Below are 27200 nucleotides of genomic sequence, written 5' to 3' on the forward strand. Positions count from 1 at the left end.
AACGGCACGTGCTATAGTCTCAGTGTAGTTAAAAAGCAACTATCATGATAGTAATAAGGTTCAAATCCATAAAAAGACCTTTCGGAGATAACACGTTTTGTCATCTTCAAAAAAAGTTACCTGCATACTGCAAACTGTTTAATAAATTTGAACCTTATTGCTATCATGATAGTTGCTTTTTAACTACACTGAGACTTTAGCACGTGCTGTGGAAACGGGAGCTAGCCTCCGGGAATAATAGAAACGAAGGCCTTTGTTTAACAGATCACGGCTAAAGCGAAAAGTTCATCTCAGAAAATAATAGGGGTGACAGAAGCTTGTTTTGAAAAGCTTGTGTTGGTAGTCTAAGTACGTGCGACTTTCGTTGACACTGGCGATCAAATATATGAAAGAGGCGCGTTCCTAGCACACAGTCTACGCCTACGCTCGTGTAGGTGAACGCGTACTATGCTTGTATGAGTGAAATATGACAGGTCGACTGTTCGCGTTTATGACGGGCGGTAACTGTGAGATAACCGAGAGGGGATGGGCGGCACTTTCAGCGGGGAGCGGGAGTGGCCATACTGTACGATAGTACTTTTTATTATACTGTGACACTCCAGTCCACATAGACACATACATACATAACACAGACAGAAAACAGAACACATACATACACAGACAGAAGACAGAACATACATATCGTCACTACTTTGAAAAAAACTTTTTTTTTATACTACGTCGGTGGCAAACAAGCATACGGCCCGCCTGATGTAAAGCGGTCACCGTAACCTATGGACGCCTGCAACTCAAACAGTGTCACATGCGCGTTGCCATCCCATTAGAAACTTGTACACTCCCTTTTGCTGTGTTAAGTACACAGCAAGAAGGAGTGTACAAGTTCTAAGGAGCTTGTATCTTCTACTGTCAATGAAAAGAAAAATGTAATAAGTATGTATGCAATGCATATAGACTTACTGCGTTTTAACTTTGAGGAGCAGTGTGAGATACGAGATTTTTTCAAAGTAGTGACGATATAACATATAGACAGAAGTGAGCCATAACCTCGTAAGGCCCACCATAGTTAGTTTTCCCATTTTGAATTTGAACCTTGTTCTATAAGTAAATTGGTACGAATTTCGTTTGTTTCAAAAATGAATGTATCAATGGAAATTCTACTTTATTTGATGGTTCATGAAAGATTCAAATTCGATTGCAACAATATGTACATTGTAATGTACATTGGGCCTTACGAGGTTAAATGTGTACAATAAGTTTGACAGTACCTTAACTCGGCAGTCCATGCCGGCCGACAGCATGAGATGTGCGGTGCCAGGGTACCACCGCGCGGCCGCAACGCCCTTTGTATGACCTTTCCAAGTGTGGATGTGAGCCTGTCAACAAATTTCACGAGTTAATAATAGGAAAATCGACTAAGGGTTGGCGCATTGCAAAATCCTTATACCTTCTATTTGTCTCCTTAGATTTTTTTAATTAATAAAAAAAAAAGAAAAAAGTATTTATTGACTCCACCACAATGTATACATTGTGTACAATAGTTTTCTTATAATTAATGGATAGATACAATAAGTGCAAAACTTGTGCGATGGAGACTGGTGCCCAAACTAGGTTGAACCTGTGTGTCAGGGCACCAGGTCTCCAATCCTCAGATGTGTATAGCAACGCAGATTACAGTGCAGTCACTTTTATTTTTGTAATGAATGTGAATATAATTTGGGAAAATAATGTCACAGTATAAAATAGTAATAACTTTTCTAACAAACGTACGCCGCGCGGGGTGCACACAAGCGCGTCGTGTACGTACGCAATACATGCAAGCGGATTTGGAATATTTGGATAAACGTGGATAAGAATAATATGCATAATGATATTTTTTGTGTTTTCTGACTGATATAATGTGGTAATATTATATTAATACTTATAGTTAATAGTATTAAATAACAACATCTTACTTTGGACGATGTCGAGTAACATTTATAGTAATTTTGTTCAACCACGTACCACGTGCTTTCAAAGTAGGTACTTTTCGCGTCGCCGCTACCGGAGAGTAACTACTGAGTCGTCCTTATACTGTGATAATGTGTTGCTTGACTCTTATTAAAACACGCTCAAATGTAAATTTACTAAATTAAAAAAAAAGACCGGTTGAAAGCAGTAATACTAGGAACTGTAATAATTTTGACGACCGGTCTGGCCTAGCGCGTAATGACCCTGCCTGCTGCGCCGCGATCCCGGGTTCGAGTCCCGGTAAGGGCATTTATTTGTGTGATGAGCACAGATATTTTTTCCTGAGTCATGGATGTTTTCTATGTATATAAGTATTTGTATATTATACATATTGTTGTCTAAGTACCCATAACACAAGCCTTCTTGAGCTTACCGTCAATCTGTGTAAGAATGTCCCATAAATATTTATATTTATTTTTTATAAAACGTGAAAGTTCTAACTATAAAACTCCCGTGAGACTCAAATATATTTAAAAATGTACTCTAATCTAATCTTGAGAAAGATCCTCGAAAATGAATCGAAACATGTCGAACGCTATATCGACTTATCAAGTGAGTAACCCGCTTAAAATATTTTTAAACGTGAAAGTTAACCAAAAACCTCGCTACCACCAAATTAGAAAACCTGTACTTGAGAAAGTTGTAAATGATTTAATAGTTTGCCCATAGTATGGTTAGTGTGCCTTGTAAATAAGTAGGTACAAGAAATGATAAGTTACCTTAGGTAAGAAGCATTTGTCAGGCGGCGCGTCGCTTCGCAGTTGCGTCTCAGAGCGCGGCGCCACCAGCCACGAGCGGCCCTGGTAGTCTGTCGCCTTGTCGACTGAAACAAACATATTACATCATTTACATATCGTCCCTACTTTAAAAAAAACTTGTATCTTCGTCTGTCAATGAAAAGGAAATTGTAGTAAGTATGTATGGAATGCATATAGACTTACCTACTGCATTTTAACTTTGAGAAACAGCGTGAGATACGAGATTTTTTCAAAGTAGTGACGATATAACACCTGGGGAACAAAGTAAGCCAGCTGCTTACGAAACTAACCCTAAAGACCTAATGTATACAAAACCATTCAGCTCTGGAGGAACACGCCAGGCATTAACCATTCCAAGGCTCTCATCAGAGCCTACAGCAAAAAGGCATCCTCAAATGCCTTAGCGCTGTCAAGGAACCAACTGCGCAACCTAGTAAGGGTGCTGACAGGGCATTGCCACCTGAACAAGCACATGCACACTATCGGGAAACGTGCAAACGGGCGGTGCAGATTCTGTCTATAGAGTCTGAAGAAACGCCCCTGCACATCCTGGCAGAGTACCCCTCTCTAATGCGCACACGTAACATGATTCTGGGCTACCAAATACACCCAGAGGATGTGAGGTATCTCAATCTCAAAAAGATACTACAAATCTTCGAATTTGTAGGACTTGATCGAGAGTTGTAGTAGGTCGCAGTGATACATAAGGCGCTCTGAAGCCTTACAAAGCCCCTAACCAAGAAGAAGAAGGCCAGCTGCACACCTCGGACAATGGTGAACAAATATATGAAACAAACATGTTCCTATGCACACAGTCTAAGCTTGTGTAGGTGAACACATACCATGCTTGTGCGAGTGAGATAAGACAACTATCCCCCCGTTGACATTGCAATATTTATTTCGTTAGATTGTCTATGTGACGAGTTTCCATCCATTTTTAAGGTTCCGTTCCAAAAAGGTACAAAAGAACCCTTACAGCGCGACTCTGTCCGTCTGACTGTCTGTCACATTCCTAAATATCTCGAGAACTGCTTATACTATTTTATATGTGGCCCGCCGAGCTTCTTACCGGTCCCATAGTGGATACCCCCCTCCCAACTGAGGGGGCGCTGAAATCTTCTCAAAACTGAGGCGTAGGGTTAGAGCCGGCGTAGCTTTATTTGACGTTCATATGCGCATTGTAATACGCCTACTTGGAAAAATGAATATTTCATTTCAGTTCATATATAGGAGTTTTCTAAGACTGGCTCGTCTTGACAGCCAGTGACTATGAGGTTACCGAGAGCGGCGGCACTTCAGCGGGAGGTAGAGAATGGCCTTACTGTATGATAGTACTCTTTATTATGCTGTGCCATCTGACAAGCCACAAATCAAAAACCGGCCAAGTGCGAGTCGGGCTCGCGCACAAAGGGTTCCGTAGCAGCAAATATTTAACCAAAATTACAGTTAAATCAACCTATCTCAAAAACTATAAGAGATACTTTGATCAAACCAAAAATCGTTGAAAGAGTTAATTAGCATGCATCACCTCTATTTTTTTTAGAATTTTATACCCCGTAGTTATAAAAATAGAGGGGGGGGGACATACTTTTTACGACTTTGAGAGCTGATATCTCAAAAACCGTTCACTTTAAGAAAAATGTTTTTTAGAAAACTTTATATCATTTTAAAAGACCTTTCCATTGATACCCCACACGGGTATGTACATCGAAAAAAAAATTTTCATCCCTCAGTTACATGTATGGGGGCCCCACCCCCAATTCTTTTTTTTACTATTTAGTGTCATAATTTTGTAGCGGTTCATACAACACATATTCCCATCAAATTTCATCACTGTAGTACTTATAGTTTCCGAGTAAATCGGCTGTGACAGACGGACAGACGGACAGACGGACAGACGGACAGACGGACATGACGAAACTATAAGGGTTCCGTTTTTGCCATTTTGGCTACGGAACCCTAAAAATGCGTATAACAACTGACTTACTGTGGAATACGCTCTTCTCTTCCAGAGGTTTGTCATCTTCCACTTTGCCTCTCTTCTGTCTTTTTGCTAAAATTTCTTCCAACTCCTTTGCTTCATCACCTTCTGGCTTCATCACTCTACAAAAAAAGAAAAAAAGAATATGAAAGTTATGAGCAATTATGTGAGTTCACTGCAACATAAAATAATTAGTCGTATTTATTGTATTGCTAGATTTATTTCTGACATGTTTTAAACTTAAATACAGCCTGGCAAAAAGGGGTAGAAATTAAAAACTGGCAACATCATCCAGTTGTTCTTTTTTCTTACTCATACTGACTTAAAATTTGGCAATCTAATTTTTCTCCTTTTTTTTGCCAGACTGTACTTCAGCTATTGCAATTTGCAACAATATCTTGTGGAAGCTTTCAATAAACTGCCACAAAATGTTGGAACAACTTACCGCCGCCAATCAAAAACTGTAAGTACATAACTTTTGGGTTTTCATTTACAAAAGTAAAGTAAAGTAAAGTAAAATTTATTTCCAAAATAAGTCATTTTGTTAGTCACACATTTAGTGGATCACACTAGGCAGAGCCTGTCCCGTGACTCCACGGATTTTACATTATTTTGAAAGACTATTAAGTTTATATACATTATGTTATTATTATATTATTATTCAGGAAATCTATTCATAAGGACAATTCAGTATATTATTGCAAAAAAAATATTATTATTGCAATTTACAAAAAATTAATAATTAAAATTTACCTTTGCTCTCCTACATATCCTCCCCAAGGTCCCAAAAACCCAGTAATGTCTTCAGGATTGTCATTTTTGTTCCTCTTCTTTTTATCCAGAGGTCTCTTCTTAATTGTTTCAAACACTGTTTTGCCCTCTGCCTCCGTAGGGGGCGCCACCATTGCAGACACTAAAATATTGGTAAAATTTGGTTATTGAGTTTGACAAAGACAAAACAAGCAAATTTCTGTTTTTTTAAGAATGTATAGGTATATTCATAAGAGCTGGTTATGACCTTATTTATTACTTAGTAGAAACAGTCATAATTTTCACCAACCTATCTTGAACACTAACATTATAAAAACTGTTGAGGGGACAATTACACACAAAAGATTCACATCTCTGAGATATATGAAATAAGTATTTATAAATTTTTTTATTATCTTATTAATCTGTGAATGCATCAAATGCAGTTGTGTAGTATAAATAATAAAAATAAAATCCTTTACTTACTGAAGCTTTCATCTACATGTATTATTTTTGCTTATTATCTATTTGTTTTTATTTATAACTATAATATATTACTATTTTTTTTCCATCAACAACTTTAACTTCAATCTTGTACTTTGAGGACATAGGCCTCTTCCAAAGCCTTCCAGGTATCATGGTATCTCGCTTTCCTGAGCCAGTTCACTCCGCCTATCATTTTAAAGTCATAGTGATGCAGCAGATAATAAATAATATTTCTTACCAACAACAGCATTGGCTGTTTCTGCTTCACCGTCTGTAGATGGATCCATGGCGTAACCATAACTGGTAAACGTTCTCCGTTGGTTCTCAAACTGGAACTCGCTTATATGTGCCTTCTCTACATAACCTGTAAAACAATTATTAATACAATGAAAAATGTGCTGGTAATATCAAAATTATCAGAAGACATACAATTTTAGAGGTAACTACATATAGGAACCCAAAATCCACATTTAGTATACAAGCTTAACGACGTGAATCTACGGGCAGTTGAAGAACAAACTGACTTAGGAATTGTTATCGCTTCAAACCTAAAATGGGAAACTCACATAATAACAATAACAAAGAAAGTTAAGAGCTTTATTTACCTTATCAGAAAAGCGTTTGGGATTCTTACACCTGACATGATGCTCAAGATCTACAAAACATATGTTAGGCCAATACTGGAATATGCCTTTCAAATTTGGAACCCTTACTTTGTGAAAGATATTGACCTACTGGAAAAGGTGCAGCGTAGCTTCACTAAAATACCAAGGCAGATCAAGAGACTACCATACGAAAGTAGACTGGAAGCACTGAAGTTGACTACACTCAAGGAAAGAAGAGATAGAGGTGATCTTATTGAAGTGTATAAAATCCTGAATGGACACTATGACCTCGAAGACTTCAAATCTGTACTCAAAAGAGACACCAATACCCGACTGAGAGGGCACCACTTAAAACTACAGAAACTCTGCATGTCAAACAACAACCCACATAGACACTTCTTTGCTAACAGAGTAGTCACGCCTTGGAACAAGCTACCAGAGGAAGTAGTCTCAGCACCCAACATCAACAGTTTTAAGAACAAATTAGACAAGCATAATAATATGAGATAAACCTAGAAAAAGATACCAGGATACAGGCCATATCAGTTGTTTTTTTCAACTGCCTGCCTGAATTATATAAATAATAATAATAATAATAACTCTAAAATTGTAGTAATTCTAATAATTATTGTAATTGTTTGTAGTTTTGACAAATAAAAAAAATGTATCAGTTAAAAAGCACCTTTATTTATAAAACTTTGTAAATGTATTTTTAGTGTAAGGTTACCACTGACGGATGAACCATAAGCAAATAGTAGCAAATGCCACTGTGCCTAAGTCCAACACTTTGTGGCCTTAAAAAAACATCCAGATAAAAAAAAACAAATCAGCAGCTAAGTCATAATCAATATAAATTTATTATTTATCCCTATTTCCCCAAATGTTAAGCAATGAACTGTATAAGTAAGGCAATCCAATCCAAGGCTTACATGTTACATGTTACTGACCTCTGGATATATTTTGATTATAGTTTAATCTGGTGATGATGTTACTAAAGGCTATTCAAGTAACTATTGAACATTTAACTTATTTATTTTTCATCAGTTCTAGCATAGTACTAAACTAAGTTCATAAAGAAAACTAAGTAAATCCAAAAGCAAAACTAACCTGCAAGGGTGTTCCTGTGTGCCTTCATCTGTTGTGTCTGGAAAGGATTCTCTGGTCCAAATGTGGGAGCAAATAATTCTTCATACTTAGGATTGTGCATCAACTCTCCGCCAGTAGGTATTAAAACACGGGTATCATCATTATTCTGAAAATCATATTGTCATATTGAAACTACGTGCAATTTTGTATACATTTGATAATCCTTTAAAAAAGAAGTTTGCACTGAAAATTAACTTACCGTAGGCATTACTACAGGTGCAGCAACTATCTGCATGCTTTTAGCAACGGATAAACTAGAGTCTATTGGTTTTAAATGCGTTAATAGCTTGTCGTTTGTCTCCACTTTGGTTCCTTCTGACTCATTGTCATCCTCGTCTTCTGAGCTGCTACCATAATGTTGTATGGACAGCATTATGTCCAAGATATGATTTCACTTTATTATTTTTGTTTAAATAGTTTCTAGAGGCTTAAAAATATTGCATATTGCATGAAAATACGAAACACGTTATAGCGTCAACAGCAACAAGCAGAAACGTCAAAGAGAAATGTCAAATCAAATGTCCATTGTCTATTTTTTTTCTAAGTTTGACATTTGCGAGCATTTTTTTCCTCCTTATGTAAATAAAAAGAAAAATTGGTTATCTGTAAAGTCGGTTTACGGACGGTAGTTTGACGTGATAACGTCAAACATTACCGTAGTATAGATTAAGGCTTCCCACAGACAGTCTTAAAAATTCATAATCTTAAAAAAAACTTGTATGCAATCTGACAGTTCAAATCTGTCAGTGTCTTGTCAGTGTCAGTTTGAACTGTCAGATTGCATACAAGTTTTTTTTAAGATTATGAAAATTAAGACTCGTCTGTGGGGAGGCTAAAAGATGAGATTTTCAAATGCAAGAATTACTTACCTACCTCTATATTGCCCCAATTGTATTGAACACACATGAAAATCACAATAACATTTCACTTCACTTTATAAATATTTAAGTTCACGTGTATCTTTTATGCTAGGCTGATCGAGTGGAAGGGAGATAGATGCAGCACGAACCGAAATGAGCCGATCATGCCTCTCTCTCGTTCGTGCCGCGCTCTCGCTTGCGGAACGGGACAATGACGTCATCTTTTTCGGGCATGCAGCCCGTAGTAACGAGTTAGAAAAAAACTAAGTTAAAGATGTTCCGATAAACAGGGAATAAAATAAAATAAAAATTACATGGTTTCAGGAAACCATCGGAACAACTGAACCCGCCCCCTTGTCACACTTCGTCGACCCCTTCTCCACCCTTCTCTCCCCCTTAACATGTGACGTAATTTATGGATGAGCCCTTAAGAAGTTATAAAGGCCGTACTACACTTATTGAGGCATTATAGTACATTACGATAGAAGTGCGTAAAAAAGGAACTTCGAAACGAGTGGCGATAAATTAAAACACGACCGAAGGGAGTGTTTTAAATCGACACGAGTTACGAATTTCCTTTTCGCACGTGTATCGAACGACGTTTTTCAGTACAGATGGCCCTCCGAAGTACGATGCACGTGCGAAAAGGAAATTCGTAGGTCGTGTTTTAATTTATCGCCACTCGTTTCGAACTTAACACACGTGGACACACTTTTAGGGTTCCGTAGCCAAAATGGCAAAAACGGAACCCTTATAGTTTCGTCATGTCCGTCTGTCCGTCTGTCCGTCTGTCCGTCTGTCACAGCCGATTTACTCGGAAACTATAAGTACTACAGTGATGAAATTTGATGGGAATATGTGTTGTATGAACCACTACAAAATTATGACACTAAATAGTAAAAAAAAGAATTGGGGGTGGGGCCCCCCATACATGTAACTGAGGGATGAAAATTTTTTTTTCGATGTACATACCCGTGTGGGGTATCAATGGAAAGGTCTTTTAAAATGATATAAAGTTTTCTAAAAAACATTTTTCTTAAAGTGAACGGTTTTTGAGATATCAGCTCTCAAAGTCGTAAAAAGTATGTCCCCCCCCTCTATTTTTATAACTACGGGGTATAAAATTCTAAAAAAAATAGAGGTGATGCATGCTAATTAACTCTTTCAACGATTTTTGGTTTGATCAAAGTATCTCTTATAGTTTTTGAGATAGGTTGATTTAACTGTAATTTTGGCAGGTGTATAAATTGACATAATAAGTTTATTATATTTGCTGCTACGGAACCCTTTGTGCGCGAGCCCGACTCGCACTTGGCCGGTTTTTGACCTAACTACACAATCTAGTTTAATAATTCTAAATCTATGATGAGTTCAGACGGGATATGTTCTGTCAAAAAGTCGTATAAATTAAAATAATTAATTTTGTAACGAGAACAACACCGAACGACCACGGGCGCGCCATCTGTCGCAGCTGTGGGGCTTTACTCAGGCCACACGCTCGCGCGCAGCGCGCACCCCGCGCCGTTATAACCATACCGAGCGCATCGATCAGCCGCTTAGTTCCTACGCGCGCCAATAGATGTCGCCCCCCGCCACCTCCGCGCTTCAATTTTCTTTTTCTTTTTTCTACTCTCGTAGTGTTATTCGCCATTTACCTGATTTACAGTGTCGTGCATAGATCTTTAAACCCCTACATAAAAGATGCCCGGCCCCGCCCGGCGCCCCTCGCACCCACGCATACGATATAGCTCTTAAAGCATTGTTAGGAAGCCTTTAAGAGATATAGCGGGCCGCGGGGCGGGCGGCGGCCGGGGGAGCGCGAGCGACAGGGTGAGGCAGGAACAGAGGGGAGGCCGACGACAAGGCAAAATACAGGAAACAGTGCGAATTTCACGAAAGTTATTGTAGAATACTATTAAAAACTAAGTGCGCGGTCGTAGAAAAAGTATTGTATGCAACGGTGTTTAATTGAGTCAAAAAATACTCGTGGCGTCTTAATAACAATTTTCGGCTTCGCCTCAAATTGTTACCAACGCCACTCGTTTTTTTTGACCTCCTTTAAACGCCTGTTGCATAAAATACTATAACTTATGAAATGAGAACACGTTCATATTGGAAGCCTCCTTTTCTATTTTCACTTATCCCACCGCTGCCACCATGTTTTATGTTATTAGACGTTATCACGTCAAAAATATCACTAGTACTAATAAATTACTACGTATTAAGCATAGCTGGGCATTAACTCGTTAATCCGTTAATCGTTAATTAACGAAGTTAACATTTTGGTTAACGGATTAACTTTTAAGTTAACTTTAAAATGTTAACGGATTCGTTAACTTCCGTTAAATTTCTTCGAGTCCGTTAATCGTTAATCCAGTTCCGCACGCGCCGAGTAAAACTTGCTCTGACCGCTACTGTAAAAGCCCGGAGTACGGCGAAACCTAGGATTTTCCCGAAAATTCAGTCTACATATCAATTGGCAAGCGCGGATCCAGCTTCGTGCCCAGGGGGGGTCATGACCCCCATGACCCCCCCCCCTGGATCCGCGCATGTCAATTGGTGCCTTTGGATTACTTTTTCGAGACCTGCTAACTGCGAAACAGAATGTAAATCATCAGGCACGACGCATGGCACATAAATCGCGCAACCGAAGCATCAAGCCAGAGTTCGGCGGGCAACGCTATCTACCAAGTTATTGTGGATCACAACTTCGATTAGAGGTGTCTCAAGCCAAGGAACCTACGCACCATGACTACGACCGCATGAATGACCCAATACCTACGGGTCCAAGGTAAAACCTAGGACTTAATACCGAAACAACGTATAAGTCCAAAGAGAACAATACCTATTTATTAACATTTCGCTTTTACCAATTGGCAGCTGGGATTTTTCAAGAGATTTTGGCGATCTTCGGTCTTTTACAGTAACATAATAAACTTACCCAAAAACTTAATAGTTGATAACTGATGCAACTAGCTACAGTAAAATATTTTTTTATCACGATTAACGGATTATCGATTAACTTTAACTTCCGTTAAATTTGTTGAAATGTATCGCTTTAACGATTAACGAAGTTAACTTTTATAGTAACGGATTAACGATTATCGAAGTTAACTATTTGATTAACGGTGCCCAGCTATGGTATTAAGTAATACTCAGAATTCTCAGAAAAGCAGTACGTGCCGCGCGACTATACAGGCGGGCGTTTCGCGGCCCTCTGCCAGCGCTTTCGCTCTCTTGGGGAACGGGACAATGACGTCATCTTTTTCGTGTATGCTGCCCGTAGTAACGAGTTATTAGACGTTATCACGTCAAAAAGAACGAGCGTATATTTATTGAACAACGACTATTCTAGCGTAATAATTCTACATAATGAAAGCTTCCCGTTATCAACTTACAAATATTTTTCTATTTTGCAAGTTTTTCTGTAACTTCATATGTTTTCAACGATTTTTAATAATTTTGAATAAAGTATTAATCCCGGAAAAATACGGCTCGACCGTTTTAGCTTTATTTAAAAACGACGGTATGTAAGATGTCCATTAACATTCGTGATACCAACCGTATAGCACAAAATCTATAATCAGTCAGGTGACGAGCCCCTTGTGACAGTTCCTCATCTCAGTCGCGAAAAATAATTCACAAAAATATCAGTAATAATCCTGTAAAATGGCCCTCCAGTCCGCTATTAAAGGAAAACTGATCAGCGTCATCGGAGATGAGGTAATCTTGGTGTTCTGGTACTTCCAAACTTGCTGCATTATGATAGTGTTTTGCTTTTACTGTTTGGTTCTTTCTACTGTTATTTAGAGTTCTAGCATGTGAAAAGGAAATTGTTTTGCTTTCAGGACACCTGTGTCGGATTCCTGTTGGGTGGTATCGGTGAAATCAACAAGAACAGACACCCAAATTTCATGGTTGTCGACAAAAGTAAGTACCTGCCATTTTGCTTATCAAAACCATTTTATTTACTGTTGTAATTATATGAGCCTAGAGTGTTCCACTGCTGGCCTGAGACCTCCCTACTTCCTTTCCACGTTTCATGCTCTAGACTGGTTTCCCAACATATTTCCACAACACATTCCTATCAAAGGTCATCTGCTAGCTCTTTCTTACTCATAAAGCATGTGAAAATATTAATCTATGAACATTTATCATTACTGTAACGTCTAACAATATTTTGTCAAGATCTGTTTTAAACTGTTTCACACTTCTGCAATCAATTAACACTTGAAGTCTATTCAGGAGCCAGACTGTGTAATGTCTATACTTTGACTTTCATAATATTGAAATAAAAAATGATGAAACACAATATTTTAATTTGTAAATCAAATACAATAAAAAATAACCAGCCAAGTGCGAGTTTGACTCGCCCACCGAGTGTTCTGTACAAACTTTCAATAGTTAAAATAATCTCAAGTTTTTCAGATAACTCTAAAGACTGTACCCACAGTATGTACTAATGATGAGTATTATTGTTTACATCTCCATCTCTCGGTGAATTCGCTAACTAATATGTGCTAAGGTCCGACCAAGAACGATATTTTTGTCTCGGCCGACAATGAGACAGAGATTCAATTTGATTCTCGGCCGAGACCGCTAATTTATAAAACAGTGTAAGAACATGCAATTTTTACAAAAAATGTTTTCATAACTGAAATTCGCCTATTAATTAGGAAACCAAGAGTATGTCGGACCCTGCTTAGTGCTTGTTTACGTAAGCATAAATTAAATATAACAGGATCATACCATCCCATACATTAAAATGCGACCGCCTACGAACGCGCTTACACTCCACCACACATAGATGGCGCCACAAAAAATGCCTTGTTGCCACCGATTATTTGTAGATTGGCATTAAGTGTCAATTCCGAGCCGTAAATCTATGTCAAAAGTGACACTTAACGCCATCTACGAGTATAATCGAGAGCTACAAAACATTTTTTTTTGTGGCGCCATCTATGTGTGGTGGAGTGTAAGCGCGGTCTTAGGCGGTCGCATTTTAATGTATAGGATGGTATGATCTTGTTATATTTAATCTATGACGTAAGTCATCATAGCCTATAGAGGCATGCAACTTCAGAAGTCTTACACGCGCGTTTAATACCCTGAAATTTTGCAAAAACTCATAAAACAGGTTGACAAATCATGTATGCAAACAGTTTTCCAGGTTTTCCTTGAAAGTCTTTACTAAGCTTTACTTTGATTTTGACGTAATTATTGAGGGCATTGAGGCACATCATTCAAAAGTTAAGGGACACAAACTAGTTTTGTTTTCCAAAATGTTATCTATATCAAAAACATGATTATATCGATAATGGAATACCCATACTTTAAAAAAAACTCAAAACAGCATCCACAAAGTTAAAAATTTCGTCCGATATTCTATAATTCACCATTTCTATCATATAAGTAGGTATAGGCTACTTGCCTCCTAGTCAAATCAGCTTCTTTTTAAGAACTGTCAAAATGAATTTGAACGACTTGCTAATATGGAATAGGAAATCGAATTGAGTGACGTCACGGTCAACTCAGTTACTTTACAGTTACATATTAAATTGGATTTAAAAATAACTACTGTCCATGTTTTTCTTACAATTATCTGATGCTTTATTTCGTGCATGATATAAAATATACTATTTTAACTACAGTCAAGTTCCCTATTGTTCGTCCCTGCTGCTTTGATTTTTCGCGGCGTCGTCGTCTTCCACACACATCAAGTTCTCGTAAATGTTTTACACTCTTGTATGAATTATACCTAGGCATTTGATTGTTTTTGGCTTAAAATATCGATAAAGAACCTACCAAAACCACTAAAATCGGGATACCAAACGGGCAATGTAACCAACGGGTAGTTAAAAACCGGACGCGAGTGCGCTCAGTGCGCAATAAATTTTAAATCGCAGTCTCGGTTTCACCGAGAATTTCGGCCCATATTGGCCGAGAACCGCCACCGAGATCTCGGCCCGATTTTCGGCCGAGAATGCCGAGACTAATGATGTGCAAGTTGCGGAAACTTTCCAAAAAAATCTTAAATTTCTTGAAAAATTCTCGAAACTTTCACGAAAAATAAAGGGAATTTAAATTTATGAAATGGAAAGTTTCCATCCATACAATTGTCCATACAAAGTATGGAAAGTTTCCGAAGTTTTCCTATGTGAAATTTTCAGAATTTTGGAAACTTTCCGTCGGCACATCAGTAGCCGAGACCGAGACCCAGATCTCGGTCGGACCTTAATATGCGCGACCTGTATAGTATGTTGGTTTTTCACGGATAATTCTTTATTATGTTAACCAATTTCGGCAGTTTTTATTTTATTTGAAAGAAGATATTTTACGTAAAATCTCGTATTCATTTCAAGAACGATACAGATCCGCAAGGGTGGGTAAATTGAAAACTTAAAAGATTTTTGTTAATGAAAAAAAAAGGTTCCAAAATCACTTCTACCTTGGGTCAATTACCAATCAGCTCATAATAAAAATAAAAAAAGGCTAATCATAATCTATTTTCCTCTTTGCAGACACAGCCGTCAGTGAGATAGAAGACTGCTTCAAGCGGTTCATCAAGCGGGACGACATTGACATCATCCTCATCAACCAGAACATCGCGGAGCTCATCAGACACGTCATCGACAGCCACACCGCCCCCGTGCCCGCTGTCCTCGAGATTCCCTCGAAGGACCATCCTTATGATGCTAGCAAGGACTCTATCCTGCGTCGTGCTAAGGTAAGTTCATTTTGATAAAGATATTTACAGTATTGACACACCACCTCTGTACCTACGTTTACCAGCTGCGCTTGAGATTCCCTTTAAGGACCTCCATTCTTATGATGGTAGCAAGTTACCCTGCGCCATGCTAAGGTGTTACCTTAATGATTGGCACGCAAACCTGTACCTGCTGTGTTCAAAATTGCCTCTAATTATCAGCATTATGATGCTAGCAAGTACTTGATCCTGTGCCGCGCTTATGTAAGTTCATCTTGATATTGTAACACTATTGTAACCTGTACCCGCTGTGCTTGAGATCCTATATCTCATGACTCCTCTCCTCCCACCTGTGCCGCGCTAAGGTACCTTCATTTTGACAAACATGCTGACGTCTATGTATAATTGTATATCGTATCAGATAGATAGATTAAGAAGTAATTTTATAACGCCAGCGATGACGTAAAGAAATAAAAATGTTTGGAGAAATTTCACTTATTCTTTCAATGCGAACTGTTATCCTTTATCTGATAAAATAACTGACAATAATAGATGTTCAAAGCACAACATCTTTTGCCCTTGACGATACGGTAGGGGTCAATTCTCCATACAAACGCTCTCGACTATTTCCTCCCTGGTTTTTGAAGATAGAGCAATGATTTTTTCAACACAGATTGTCATTATTTTTATCTGTGTCGGACCGTTTTAATTTTTTTGATATTCTGCTTTTTAAAGACTTTAGAGCCAATCAAAAATTTCCAAAAACGGCCTTTTTCATTGTGGCGCAAAAAAAAGGTGTGATACTCAAGATTGGTAACAATTAACCAAAAAAGCTAAACGGTCCGACATAGATTATTTCATTGTTATTCAGATTCTCAAATTTCGTTCCGATGTTTTGAAGGAGGAAAGAGTCGAGAGCGGAACCTCGATTTTAAAGATTCTTTGAAATATCTTTTGACTGAGTTGTTCTTAATGGACAATTTTTTTTCGATAAATCTAGTTAATAACACTTGTATATTTAAGTAAAATTCCCAAGTTGAAAGGGGGGTTCTTTCCATTTTAGCACTTTCGCTACCGTATCCTCTTAAATTTCTTATCTGTACCTAAATAGGCACTGGTCATAAAAAAATAAATGCAGTCTGTACGTGATTTATAAAAATACATCCTGTGGCAATGGTGTAAAATGGAATCCAGATTGTTTAATCAGGACCTTAGTTGAAATATGTGTAATGCAAAGAAAAAGTCTATTGAAAATTACTTCAGTCGCCTCGATGGCGGCAGTACTGTATACAGTGGTGGTTTTTTTTAGGGTTCCGTAGCCAAAATGGCAAAAACGGAACCCTTATAGTTTCGTCATGTCCGTCTGTCCGTCTGTCCGTCTGTCCGTCTGTCCGTCTGTCACAGCCGATTTACTCGGAAACTATAAGTACTACAGTGATGAAATTTGATGGGAATATGTGTTGTATGAACCGCTACAAAATTATGACACTAAATAGTAAAAAGAATTGGGGGTGGGGCCCCCATACATGTAACTGAGGGATGAAAATTTTTTTTCGATGTACATACCCGTGTGGGGTATCAATGGAAAGGTCTTTTAAAATGATATAAAGTTTTCTAAAAAACATTTTTCTTAAAGTGAACGGTTTTTGAGATATCAGCTCTCAAAGTCGTAAAAAGTATGTCCCCCCCCCTCTATTTTTATAACTACGGGGTATAAAATTCTAAAAAAAATAGAGGTGATGCATGCTAATTAACTCTTTCAACGATTTTTGGTTTGATCAAAGTATCTCTTATAGTTTTTGAGATAGGTTGATTTAACTGTAATTTTGGTTAAATATTTGCTGCTACGGAACCCTTTGTGCGCGAGCCCGACTCGCACTTGGCCGGTTTTTCCGTTAAATTCGACACGCAGTTAGATTCATTGTCAGGAACCATCCGTATATCGCTTTAGGTTAAATTCGAAAAAATATTTTTTCGTTATCGTTTTCTTAATATTTTAATTAGCTAAATAAAATGCTCCATAACCGGTTAGCGGCCAAATCAACTAGCTGTCGCAGATCCGCTAATACATTCTCCCCAATGATAAATTGGTACTACCCACCAAGCAACCAACAGTGGAACATCTTAGATATGCCCTCTTGGCAGCCCGATCCTCACCCATTCTTAGTTGGTGTCCATACTAACGAAGCTTGTAAGATTTCGTTTTGCCGACGATATCAGTGGCCCGTTTCTCGAAAGGTACAAGCCTTGTACTACAAGTGTCAGTTCAATTCAATTCAATTCTTTATTGCTTCCATGTTGGTACATAATTATTACAGGTGGCAGATATAAAAGGTAAGGCACAACACAACATGAGACCCTGTTAGGGTATTGCAAGAAATATAAATAAAAACTATAACTAAAATATACACAAAGAATAAATTAATAAAATACATTATTGAATACATTATTGAATAGCTTATTGAGTTACTTTTGGAATTTATATAAATTAAAATAATCTTGTAAGGAATAAAAACAATTGTCAATTAAGTAATTTTTCAATTTTATAACAAACTTATTATATTTAGTCTCTTTGGTTATCTCTTTAGGCAAGTTATTGTAAATACGTATAGTTGTCATATGCGGGCTGTTACTACTCATTTGCAAGTTGCTACTCGGAATAGCTAGTCTGTCTTTATGCCGCAGATTCATGTGATAGTTGCAATGATCTTTGACTTTAGAATACAGGGATGGTGCTTTCGCACAAATTTACAGGCTTCTAGTATATACAAAGATGGTAGAGTTAGTATACGTAATTTTTTGAAGAACGGTCTGCAACTATCTAAGGTGTTTATATTTGCGAGAATTCTAACACACTTTTTTTGAAGTATGAACAGGTCTGGAGCGTCAGTGCTGTTACCCCACAGAATAATTCCATATTGGAGCCACGAGTGAGTGAAAGCGTAAAAAGCACTCATGGCCGTTTTCAAATCGGTGGTTCTTTTGATATTTCTAAGGGCATACGTGAAACTAGAAACTTTTTTCGCAATTTTTTCTACATGTGCTTTCCAATTAATGTTCTCATCAACGGTAATACCAAGCAGACTACAATTATTTATTTGTTCAAATTCAAAATCTAAATACTTGTAATTAAGTTCTAGAGGTTCTCTCTGATAGGGTCGAAATTGAATTAGATTTGTCTTTTTTAAGTTCAATTCTAGGTTATGGTCTCCTAACCACGTTATTACGGTGTCAAGTGTGGTATTTAACTCCAAAATCGTATCATTTTCGTCCTGGCTGGATATCACAATGGACATATCATCTGCGTACATAAAACACTTAATATTATGAGTATTTAATATTTTTGGCAGATCGTTTACATAAATTAAGAATAAAATACATCCCAACACACTGCCCTGCGGAATAGAGCATGAAATTTGTGTTTTTTTCGATTGTGCTTGTGTTAAAGTGTTTGTGTTTTTATGTGTGTTTCCATGACAACCCATACGATTTGACAGTTCGCGCACTTGTAATACAAGGCTTGTACCTTTCGAGAAACGGGCCCCAGTTCGTCCATCAATTTCACGATTTCGGATTTCCTCCATCTTTTGGTAGATAAAATTTTAAATATTTTTTTTTCTTTGCAGGGCATGTTCAACCCGGAGGACCTGGTACGTTGAGTGTAATATATTGCATGTTTTGTGCTGCTCGCGGCACCTGTACATACGCTAGCTACCCAAGTTGACCCGTCAACTAACAGAGTGCAATCCGACATTAATACCGTAACATTCCATCGTTTTGAAATAGTGTCATAATATCTTTTTTCAAAAAATACACATAGGTTTGCCGAATGTCGGTAGCCTACGCCTTATTTTAACTCGTCAACAGTATTAAATGATATAACCTTAACGCTTTATTATAAAACTCTAAATCCCTACGAAATACTATTGATTGTTATAGCATAAAGTTTAAGAAAAATGTTGGCACCAATTTTGACAATCAAAACATGCCGCTTCGTATGTTTTGTGTTAAAGCATGGGTACTAAGTATAGCGCCATCTAGCGTAGATGTTATAAACAAAGCACGAAATTGTCATAAGCTGATCTATTACGATAAATATTATTAATCTTTGTCTATAAGAAGAACATTTCTAAAGATTGTTGGAGACTTTCCATGTCTTTGAAATAAGGAACGAAAATTTGTATAGAGTTTGCTGCTAGTCCTTTTCAATGTAGGCATAAAGCGTTTTTCACGGAAAAAAAGCGTAGCGCTTTTTTTTTATAAAGCGTTTTTGATTATTAATTTTGTTTTATGACACTGTTTCATTACAAGCCGAAAACTGCAAATTAATTTTATTTTTTTCAAACTGTTGTACCGTTCAATGATATGGATCTATTTAAAATAATAAATAAATTTATGTAATAATTATGAAATACATTTAACCTTGTATAGTTGTTGAAGTTGTATTATAGAATATATCAAGAAATAAATACCAATGGTGTGTTTTATTTTCCTAACACATTTGTTTGTTAGCATGTTTGGTCTAAACTTAAAAAGACTTGATTGATTTTGATATGATTGACTCGTTAAAATGAAACTGAAATGGATTTTCGTTTGTGAATCTGTGAAATAATTGTGTTGTTCTGTGATATGCCAGTGTTTTTTTTTTTCAGAGAGTGTTGTGTTACTAAAAGTGTAAATAGTGGATTATGAAACTATGTTGGTATGTATATTTTTTCACACTTATATGACAAAATTACTAATGTATTTTTTCTTTCTTTCAGTCGATGTTCGGATCTGAGAACTACAGTACCTAAATACATACTACAGTATCTATAAGTATATTCATTGTTTGTATTCCATATAGGTATATAATTTAGTTATAATAAAATGACGGAATATGAAACACTAGTTTATTAATACCTTATATAATAATAATACTATTCACACATATACACAATACTGTACACATAATAAATTATTCTAACATTATTAGAACGTCAGAAGACCCGTAGAGATTGCTAAAGTAGAGTAGTTGTGTTCCATAAAACTGTTCTTTTCTTATCTGCTTCCATTAACTTTACAATAGAGGTCGCTAGTAGTTTATATAAATTGATGTTATGGTAATGTTTCCTTAAGCTTAATTTAGAAAACTCGAGCAAAGAAAAAGTAAGTATTTTCATTTAACTACGTTATCAAATATATCGACTCTTATATGTAACACGATTCTATTGCTAATGTATTAGTTCATATTCAGATAATCTGAGCGAACTATACAGTGTCCAATTGACTATATATCATGTACAACTTACACGACTACTATTTTTATTCTCGTTATTATACCATTTGTTAGAACCACGAAGTGTCTGAAGTTAGATACAAGTGCTGCCATCTAGTTTAAAGGTTAGAAAGTAACCGTTCTATGGAACGAACAGTTGTCAAATGTTTTATTCATCGAAGTCTCCAACATCGTTGTCAGCCTTCTTGTGTCCCACCCAATCGTATTTGGAGTAGTGGAGCTTGGTCTTCTTGAACTTGGGGTTCTTGGATGTGATACGGACGAAGATCCGGCGACCGAAGAGGGGCTGGAGCTGCCTGAAGTTGTCGACGAGGGGCAGGTTCAGGTTGGAGAGGAGGCCGCGGAAGTTATCCATCTGAAGAAAGTTTGAAAGTGGAATTACCTACACTGGAACTTTTATTTGAATCAGGAGCTGAATAATAGTGTGAAATAGCAATAGCCATGTGTAATAGGACTACACAGAACCGACGAAGTGATGAATACTTTTCAATTCAAGTCCGAATGGCGGCTGAGTGGGCAAAATCTTTTAATGCAGCCTGGTACCCATTATTTTGTTAGAAGTGATGCTTGTACGAAATATAATTTGTATGTAGGTAAGTATAAGTAATCGAGAACATTGTGAGGAAATCCCTGTCATTTCGGTTGATAATCTTGGTCCACTAAACCTACTGACTGCGCCAGTATTAAAGTGAGTATGTTGTTAAAAGCTTAGGCTTTTTCGTTGATATGTAACCGACAATCGAGGCTGAATAAGAATAAATATAACCAAACATACCTGGAACACGGAGATCGGGAGATAATCAGAGAACACGATCCACGTTACAGCCTCAGCGCAAGGAGGGGTGGTCAGAGAACCCTTGTACGTGTAGAACCTCTCGGAGTCCAGACCAGAGAGAATAGAAGAGAGGGAGAAGGTGTGGGGGAGCTGCATGCTGCTGTTGTACGCTTCGATCATGGAGAGATTCTTCACCATAGGGCTGAGGAGTTTGGCGTCGAATTCCACCACCTGAAACGGAAACGCTTGAGAAGTAAAGCCAGAAAAACCCATAAGAGCCCATATTGTCCCATTGCTGGTCAAAGGCCTCCCTCAAATTCCTCTACGTATCCATAGGGATAGCCCCTGAAGTCTCCCACCAGCTGTCGAAGGCGACAAGCTCACGCCATCTCTTGGCGAGGTCTACAGTTACACCCAGAAGAAATTCTAATTTTAGGATTGATTTTTGAATGTCAGTTGTAAATTGTAATGTAACCCGATTTCACATTTGTGGAAAGGGGTTACAATCGGCTGAGGCAATGGACAGAAAAGAACGCAGTTCTAAATGTTATTAGGTCCTAACTCCTAAGTATAGTACACATTCGGGTTTACACGATGAAGGGTCAACCATACTTGATCTACGAATGTATAGTCTTTATAACAAGTAGTAGAGTGATAAGCTCTTCATCCAGAACGCTTGGATAATGGATTATTTATGGTAATGTACAACCATTAAGTTGGTAATTAAAATGTCCGGCACTGATTGTTTTAATGAGAATGTTGACACTCGATAATTCTGTATCGCTTGCAATTAATGTCAGGTATAAGTAACATGTGTACTGGCAAATTTATATAATGCTATTCATAAAGTACTGTTTTTTTTTTGATGACCTATTTTAGAAATTATCAATACACGAATGTTAAAATAAAAGAGTGTGCATGGATTATTATTAAAGCAGACAGTTGAATTATGAAGAATACGTACCTGGTAGAAGAAAGCCAGAACAGCAACACCATCAGGATGCTGCAGAGACTCAGCCAAGTTCCTGTATTTCTTGTTCCTGTGCACGATGTGCATCTCAAGAGGCAGCCTCATGTCGTTGAGCGTGTGCTCAGAACCACGGTTGTTCTTGTCGCCCCAATGGAAATGAAGGCCCTCGATCTCATACTCGTTGTCAAGCGGACCCCCGAAGATGTAAGGCAGGCGGAATCCTTTCTTCTCTTCCTCTGAGCTGTATTTAGGGATGGTTAGGGTGACTGAGTGTCCGTTGTTTGTGAGGGTGAGCGGGCCGGGCAGAGGGTTCTGGTAGCCGATGAGCTCCATAGCGGGGATGGAGATGGGGATGGCCTGGCGCGCCGCGATGGCGATGGGAGACTGCTGGCGGCCGCCGCACGCAGGGTGCAACACAGCCCAGCGGCGCTGGTCAGACGCGCGGTAACCCCATCCGGAAGCAAGTGACGCTGAAAAAGTTCAAGTTTCTAAAGCCAATCTCTATTTCATCTTAGCGTTTTCCGGGTTGTATCAGCTCAAGCGCTTCGGAGCCTGGGGTCGGCTTCTAAACTCAATGAAATGTACCTAGTTAAATTTAGTTCGGTATTTTCTTCTAACTTGGCTGAGCAAACTGCCGTGCGGATAAGTTTTTATTCGTTCGTCACAGGTATGATTTATAAATAGCTTAATATACACGTGTTCCGTTTTATCGTTAATTTGTTATTCGTAGTTGAATATCCCGAAAAATTAAAATTCTACAAATCAAACCGATCTAATGCATTTTTATAACCCTTTGAATGTTTATGTATAATTAATTCTTTCCCAACTCGTAAATTAGGAAAAGACGGCGTAACTTATGTGACTATAGTTTCGTACGTGCCCCGAATTTTGATGAGCGTAGGATAGAAAAAGAATTGTTGAAGGCATTGATCTTAAATTCAGATCGCGGCTGTGACGCTAATCATGGTTTTTTATTGCCATTTATATCAAATGTCGAATTATGCAAAACGTTGCATATGATTACATGTACAAATTATTGCCAAAACGTAACGAATTTTAACAAGTAGGTTCCTGATGGAGTATATCTATTCTTGGATACTATACAATATCTACATATACAGTCGTAAAAATAGGTTTTTATACAGCAAGAAGGTAGAATAAAAAAAATGAAATCCGAAACTAACCAGCCAAACTTAACCCTCCAATAGTACAACTAGAGCTAAATCTAATTTTGAGAATTAGTTAGATTAATTTGTAAAAAGTTGGTTAATGTGATTAATTAATTTTTACTATATTTATGATTTTAATGGGATTTTTTTACAAGCGCGCCGCTACACGATATGTGTAATGATTGACATTAAATTGATTAATTCTAGTGTATGCGGCACATAGTTATTTACTAGCGTATGTAAACGGTATTTGAAATGATAAGATATTATGCAACATAATGACGGCAATATGTCAATATTACAAATATTACGCACTAGGTATAAGTTACATGTACACAAAAAACATAGACGTAAAAATGCATAGATAATTGATAATTAATTAATGTCACTTGCTACTAGACAAAAAACGTTATCTGCGAGTTAGATTAAATCGTGACATTATCCAGTTCCTGATTTTGCAAACCGAATTATCGCATCGATAATGCATTTGAGATGAGCAAGTAAATAATATTAAGCCTAAAGGCCGTTATTATTATCAATCTCTTTAGCGGGCCTGCAATATTTCGTGCAATATCATAGTTAGCATATTTAAGCGTACGAGATTGCTAGACAGAATTCCGTAGGAATTATTATAGTTCTTATTAGATATGAATATATTTATATTAGCATATACTTTTATTAACCTTTTGATTAAAAGTTATACCTAATAGTCGTTAAATAGAGGAAAATGGTAAGCTAAAAAAAATTAAACTACGACCGATTTCCGATAGCTACGCTATGATGTAAATAGCTGCTTAATGTGATTTGGTTCATGTTTCGAAATTACTGCCGACCGTAGGCAATTTTTAATTTAAGGCGTGAATTTGGACTGTTAATATCCTTATTTTTTATTATTTTCCTTTGATAACACGATGTGTTTGTAAAATTTGGATATTATGAAGAAAAAGAAGTAAAATCCATAATTTTATGTAATTAAAACGGTTTTGGCTTACCTAAATTACCTTTGTGTATATCTACCACGATATTTATAAAACAAAGCAGTTTCTCTAAGTGCAAACGAATTCCTGAAACCTAATACTTCATCGACTACGTGCTATGAATGGGTGAATGAAATTACTGTAAGTGACAATATTTTGGCGGATGTTTGCGCGTTTCAGCGTTGCAAAGGAAAATCACGCGTTTCAAATTTTCTACTTGTTTTGTTTTGCATGAAAGGATTAGTTTTTTACTGAGCGAAAGCAAAGGTCTTTTTCCCCTCACTAGCTCGGAAACACGTGTTTTGTCCTTTAATACCAGTGAGTAAAAACGCATTTTATCCACTAGTGAGTAAAGTAATTTGACCTTGAATAAAGTCAAATTAACTGCTTTAAAATTGATAAAAGTAGTTGAATCTAGTAATAAAGACGATTTACCATCTGTGAAACTACTGGAAGCAGTGATAAACGCAGTTTTTGCGTTGTAGTTTCCTCGCTATAGTGAGGGGAAAAGTTTTGTGTTACACTCGGGTGCAAATGTATTTTACTTCTCGTGTGTTAAAAAACTCGCAAGTTCAGGATTCTATTCTCGAACCACTCGCTTCGCTCGTGGTTCAACTATAGACTCCTTTCACTTGCTCGTTTTTCAATTCCACACTCGGCGTTAAAATACAACTTTGCCCCCTTGTATAACAAATAACTATTAATTTTACGCAACTATTTATGGGAACAAATCAAATTATTTTTAACAAATATTTTGATTTGTGTTTTTAAGTAGTCACACTATTATATATAAATTAAAAATCGAAATAAGATGTCATACACGGTGTTTCCGGTATCACTCAAAACCTCAGACACCCCAACTGATTTTTATTTTTTTAAACTCATCTAGAGTATTCATCTTTCAATCTGATCGTTACTTTTTTTTTAATTGAATTTTTAATTTTCTGTACAGCTCTACTTGACTTTTAGCTCTACACTCAATAAAATAATTGCTAACTACCATCATAAACCATAAGACTATTTATTTGTGGACGTTACTGCAACGACATAAGGTTTACCAATAGACAGCTAAGATGTCACTGTAAAACACTTTAAAGCTTTGTCACAGTAAACTTCAAATTGGACAGGTAATCGCAGTAAGCAAATAAACTCAATATTCAAAATGACAAGGTTGTAATTAGGTAGGAGTTCAATTTGTTATGACTTATGATAAACATTAAGATTAAACTGACAAACAACGTCAAACTAGTAGCGGAAAAAATAATCGTCCAAGTAACCGGCCAGTATTAATACCCCTAAATACTGAAAAAAGGTAAACAACCTCTAGCAATGCGATATACACAATGTTGTATTACGAGTACAATAGAATGGGCACGTAAAAAATAACTAATAATACTAATTTAAATAAAAATATTACCCCCATCAAGATATAGCTCAATCGATTCTACTCTCGATTCTGAACAAAGTGTTTTCAGGTTTTTAGTGTTAAGTGAAACACGGTGTATATTTAAGATAAAACGACGGACACCACCAGTGGCGAAGCCGGAATTTTTTTTTCGTATGTTTGTAGGACTGGAAATTTTCTTCTATAATATGTCGAATTTCTGAGCCGATTTTTTTTTAATAGTGAGGTATGAGAATGAACGAGGTCTACAGTTCGCAAAGTTTCTAGTATATAAAAGGGTTTGACTATATTATGGAGTAAATAAATGTTCATCCAATAGTCGCTATTTACCGTCTAATATTTATAGTTAATCGTAAATGATAGAACATTACGTATGTCACGAAGCCAATTACCTAAAGATAAAGGACATGGTTACATTGATTATATACTTTTACTTGTGTGCTTTGTAACAAGTTATTAATATTAGCCTTGTGAATATTATTTTTGAGAACAGTTTGATGAGAATACGGTACGTATTTAATTGATCTCTAATTTTGGTACATTTTTTATAATTTTTTTTCTTTTTTTTTTTTCTCTTTTTGATTCTTTTTTTATGAACGTCAAATAAAACTACGCCGGCTCTTTCAGTATTTAAAACATTACATCTTATATTTAACACACTTATAATTCAATAAGCACTTCAGTCCCATAATCCTGAACAATACTTAAGTATTTTTAAAATTAATTTTTTTTTGTTAAACTGTGACCAAATCCGTTTGTACCGATTTTCAAGGCACCCAATAAAATAATTTCTAGTTTTTATATAAACCAATTATATAAAATATTGAAATAATTGAAAGGATCGTTAAGGATCAAATTGATTAAATCCAGCGCACTTATATTTTTTTTATTTAACACGTTTTTGAACTTACCGTTTGCTGCCAAAAGGGCGAATATAAAAACAATAATTTTAGAATTCATATTCCTTTTTGAATTAGAAATAAAAGATAAGATGACACTCGCTATGCTTCCTGCCTCGGCGGCCGGCGTTTATATACTACTTGTGGACTTCTTTGCACGGTCCGTTTTCAATGGGCTGAAGCGTCATCGGTACGAGTGCTAACCCTCCGATGCTTGCAGATTCCCCGATTGCGATATCTGTATCAGCACCCCTTTAATCACTTAAAAGAACACCATGGGAAGATTACATATTGGTTGTATATTTGACATAATAAAATTAGAAGTTTTGTAAAGCTTGGAAATATGCGTATTTTTATTACACCCGCAAAATTAAAAACTAGGTTTCATTCAATGTTATGAAATTTTTTTTTAATGGTCAACATATTTA

The 27200-nt window shown here is 36.9% G+C and overlaps 3 protein-coding genes across 3 annotated transcripts in view; 1 reads left to right on the forward strand and 2 right to left on the reverse strand.

The window, feature by feature from the left end:
- LOC125242633 (pre-mRNA-processing factor 17) overlaps nt 1-8227 on the reverse strand; it is a 60400-nt gene extending 52173 nt beyond the window's left edge. Inside the window, 7 exon segments of the mRNA XM_048151459.1 lie at nt 1266-1373; nt 2727-2830; nt 4753-4868; nt 5500-5659; nt 6221-6346; nt 7695-7839; nt 7933-8227. Coding sequence (XP_048007416.1) covers nt 1266-1373; nt 2727-2830; nt 4753-4868; nt 5500-5659; nt 6221-6346; nt 7695-7839; nt 7933-8106 — 933 coding nt within the window. The 5' untranslated portion in view covers nt 8107-8227.
- A 3928-nt stretch (nt 8228-12155) lies between these two features.
- On the forward strand, nt 12156-20184 carry LOC125242733 (V-type proton ATPase subunit F 1). Its single transcript, XM_048151653.1, has 5 exons — nt 12156-12316; nt 12442-12523; nt 15115-15320; nt 18926-18949; nt 20063-20184. The coding sequence occupies exons 1-5, from the start codon at nt 12263-12265 to the stop codon at nt 20093-20095; spliced, it is 399 nt and encodes a 132-aa protein (XP_048007610.1). The 5' UTR covers nt 12156-12262; the 3' UTR covers nt 20096-20184.
- LOC125242732 (carbonic anhydrase 7) lies at nt 20178-26916 on the reverse strand. Its single transcript, XM_048151651.1, has 4 exons — nt 26785-26916; nt 22317-22792; nt 21353-21583; nt 20178-20932 (listed from the first exon to the last, which is right to left on the reverse strand). Exons 1-4 carry the CDS (start codon nt 26831-26833, stop codon nt 20726-20728), a joined length of 963 nt encoding a protein of 320 aa, XP_048007608.1. The 5' UTR covers nt 26834-26916; the 3' UTR covers nt 20178-20725.
- Nucleotides 26917-27200: the final 284 nt, after the last annotated feature.

The sequence above is a fragment of the Leguminivora glycinivorella genome, chromosome 3, assembly GCF_023078275.1.
Source record: "Leguminivora glycinivorella isolate SPB_JAAS2020 chromosome 3, LegGlyc_1.1, whole genome shotgun sequence".
Lineage (NCBI taxonomy): Eukaryota > Metazoa > Arthropoda > Insecta > Lepidoptera > Tortricidae > Leguminivora > Leguminivora glycinivorella.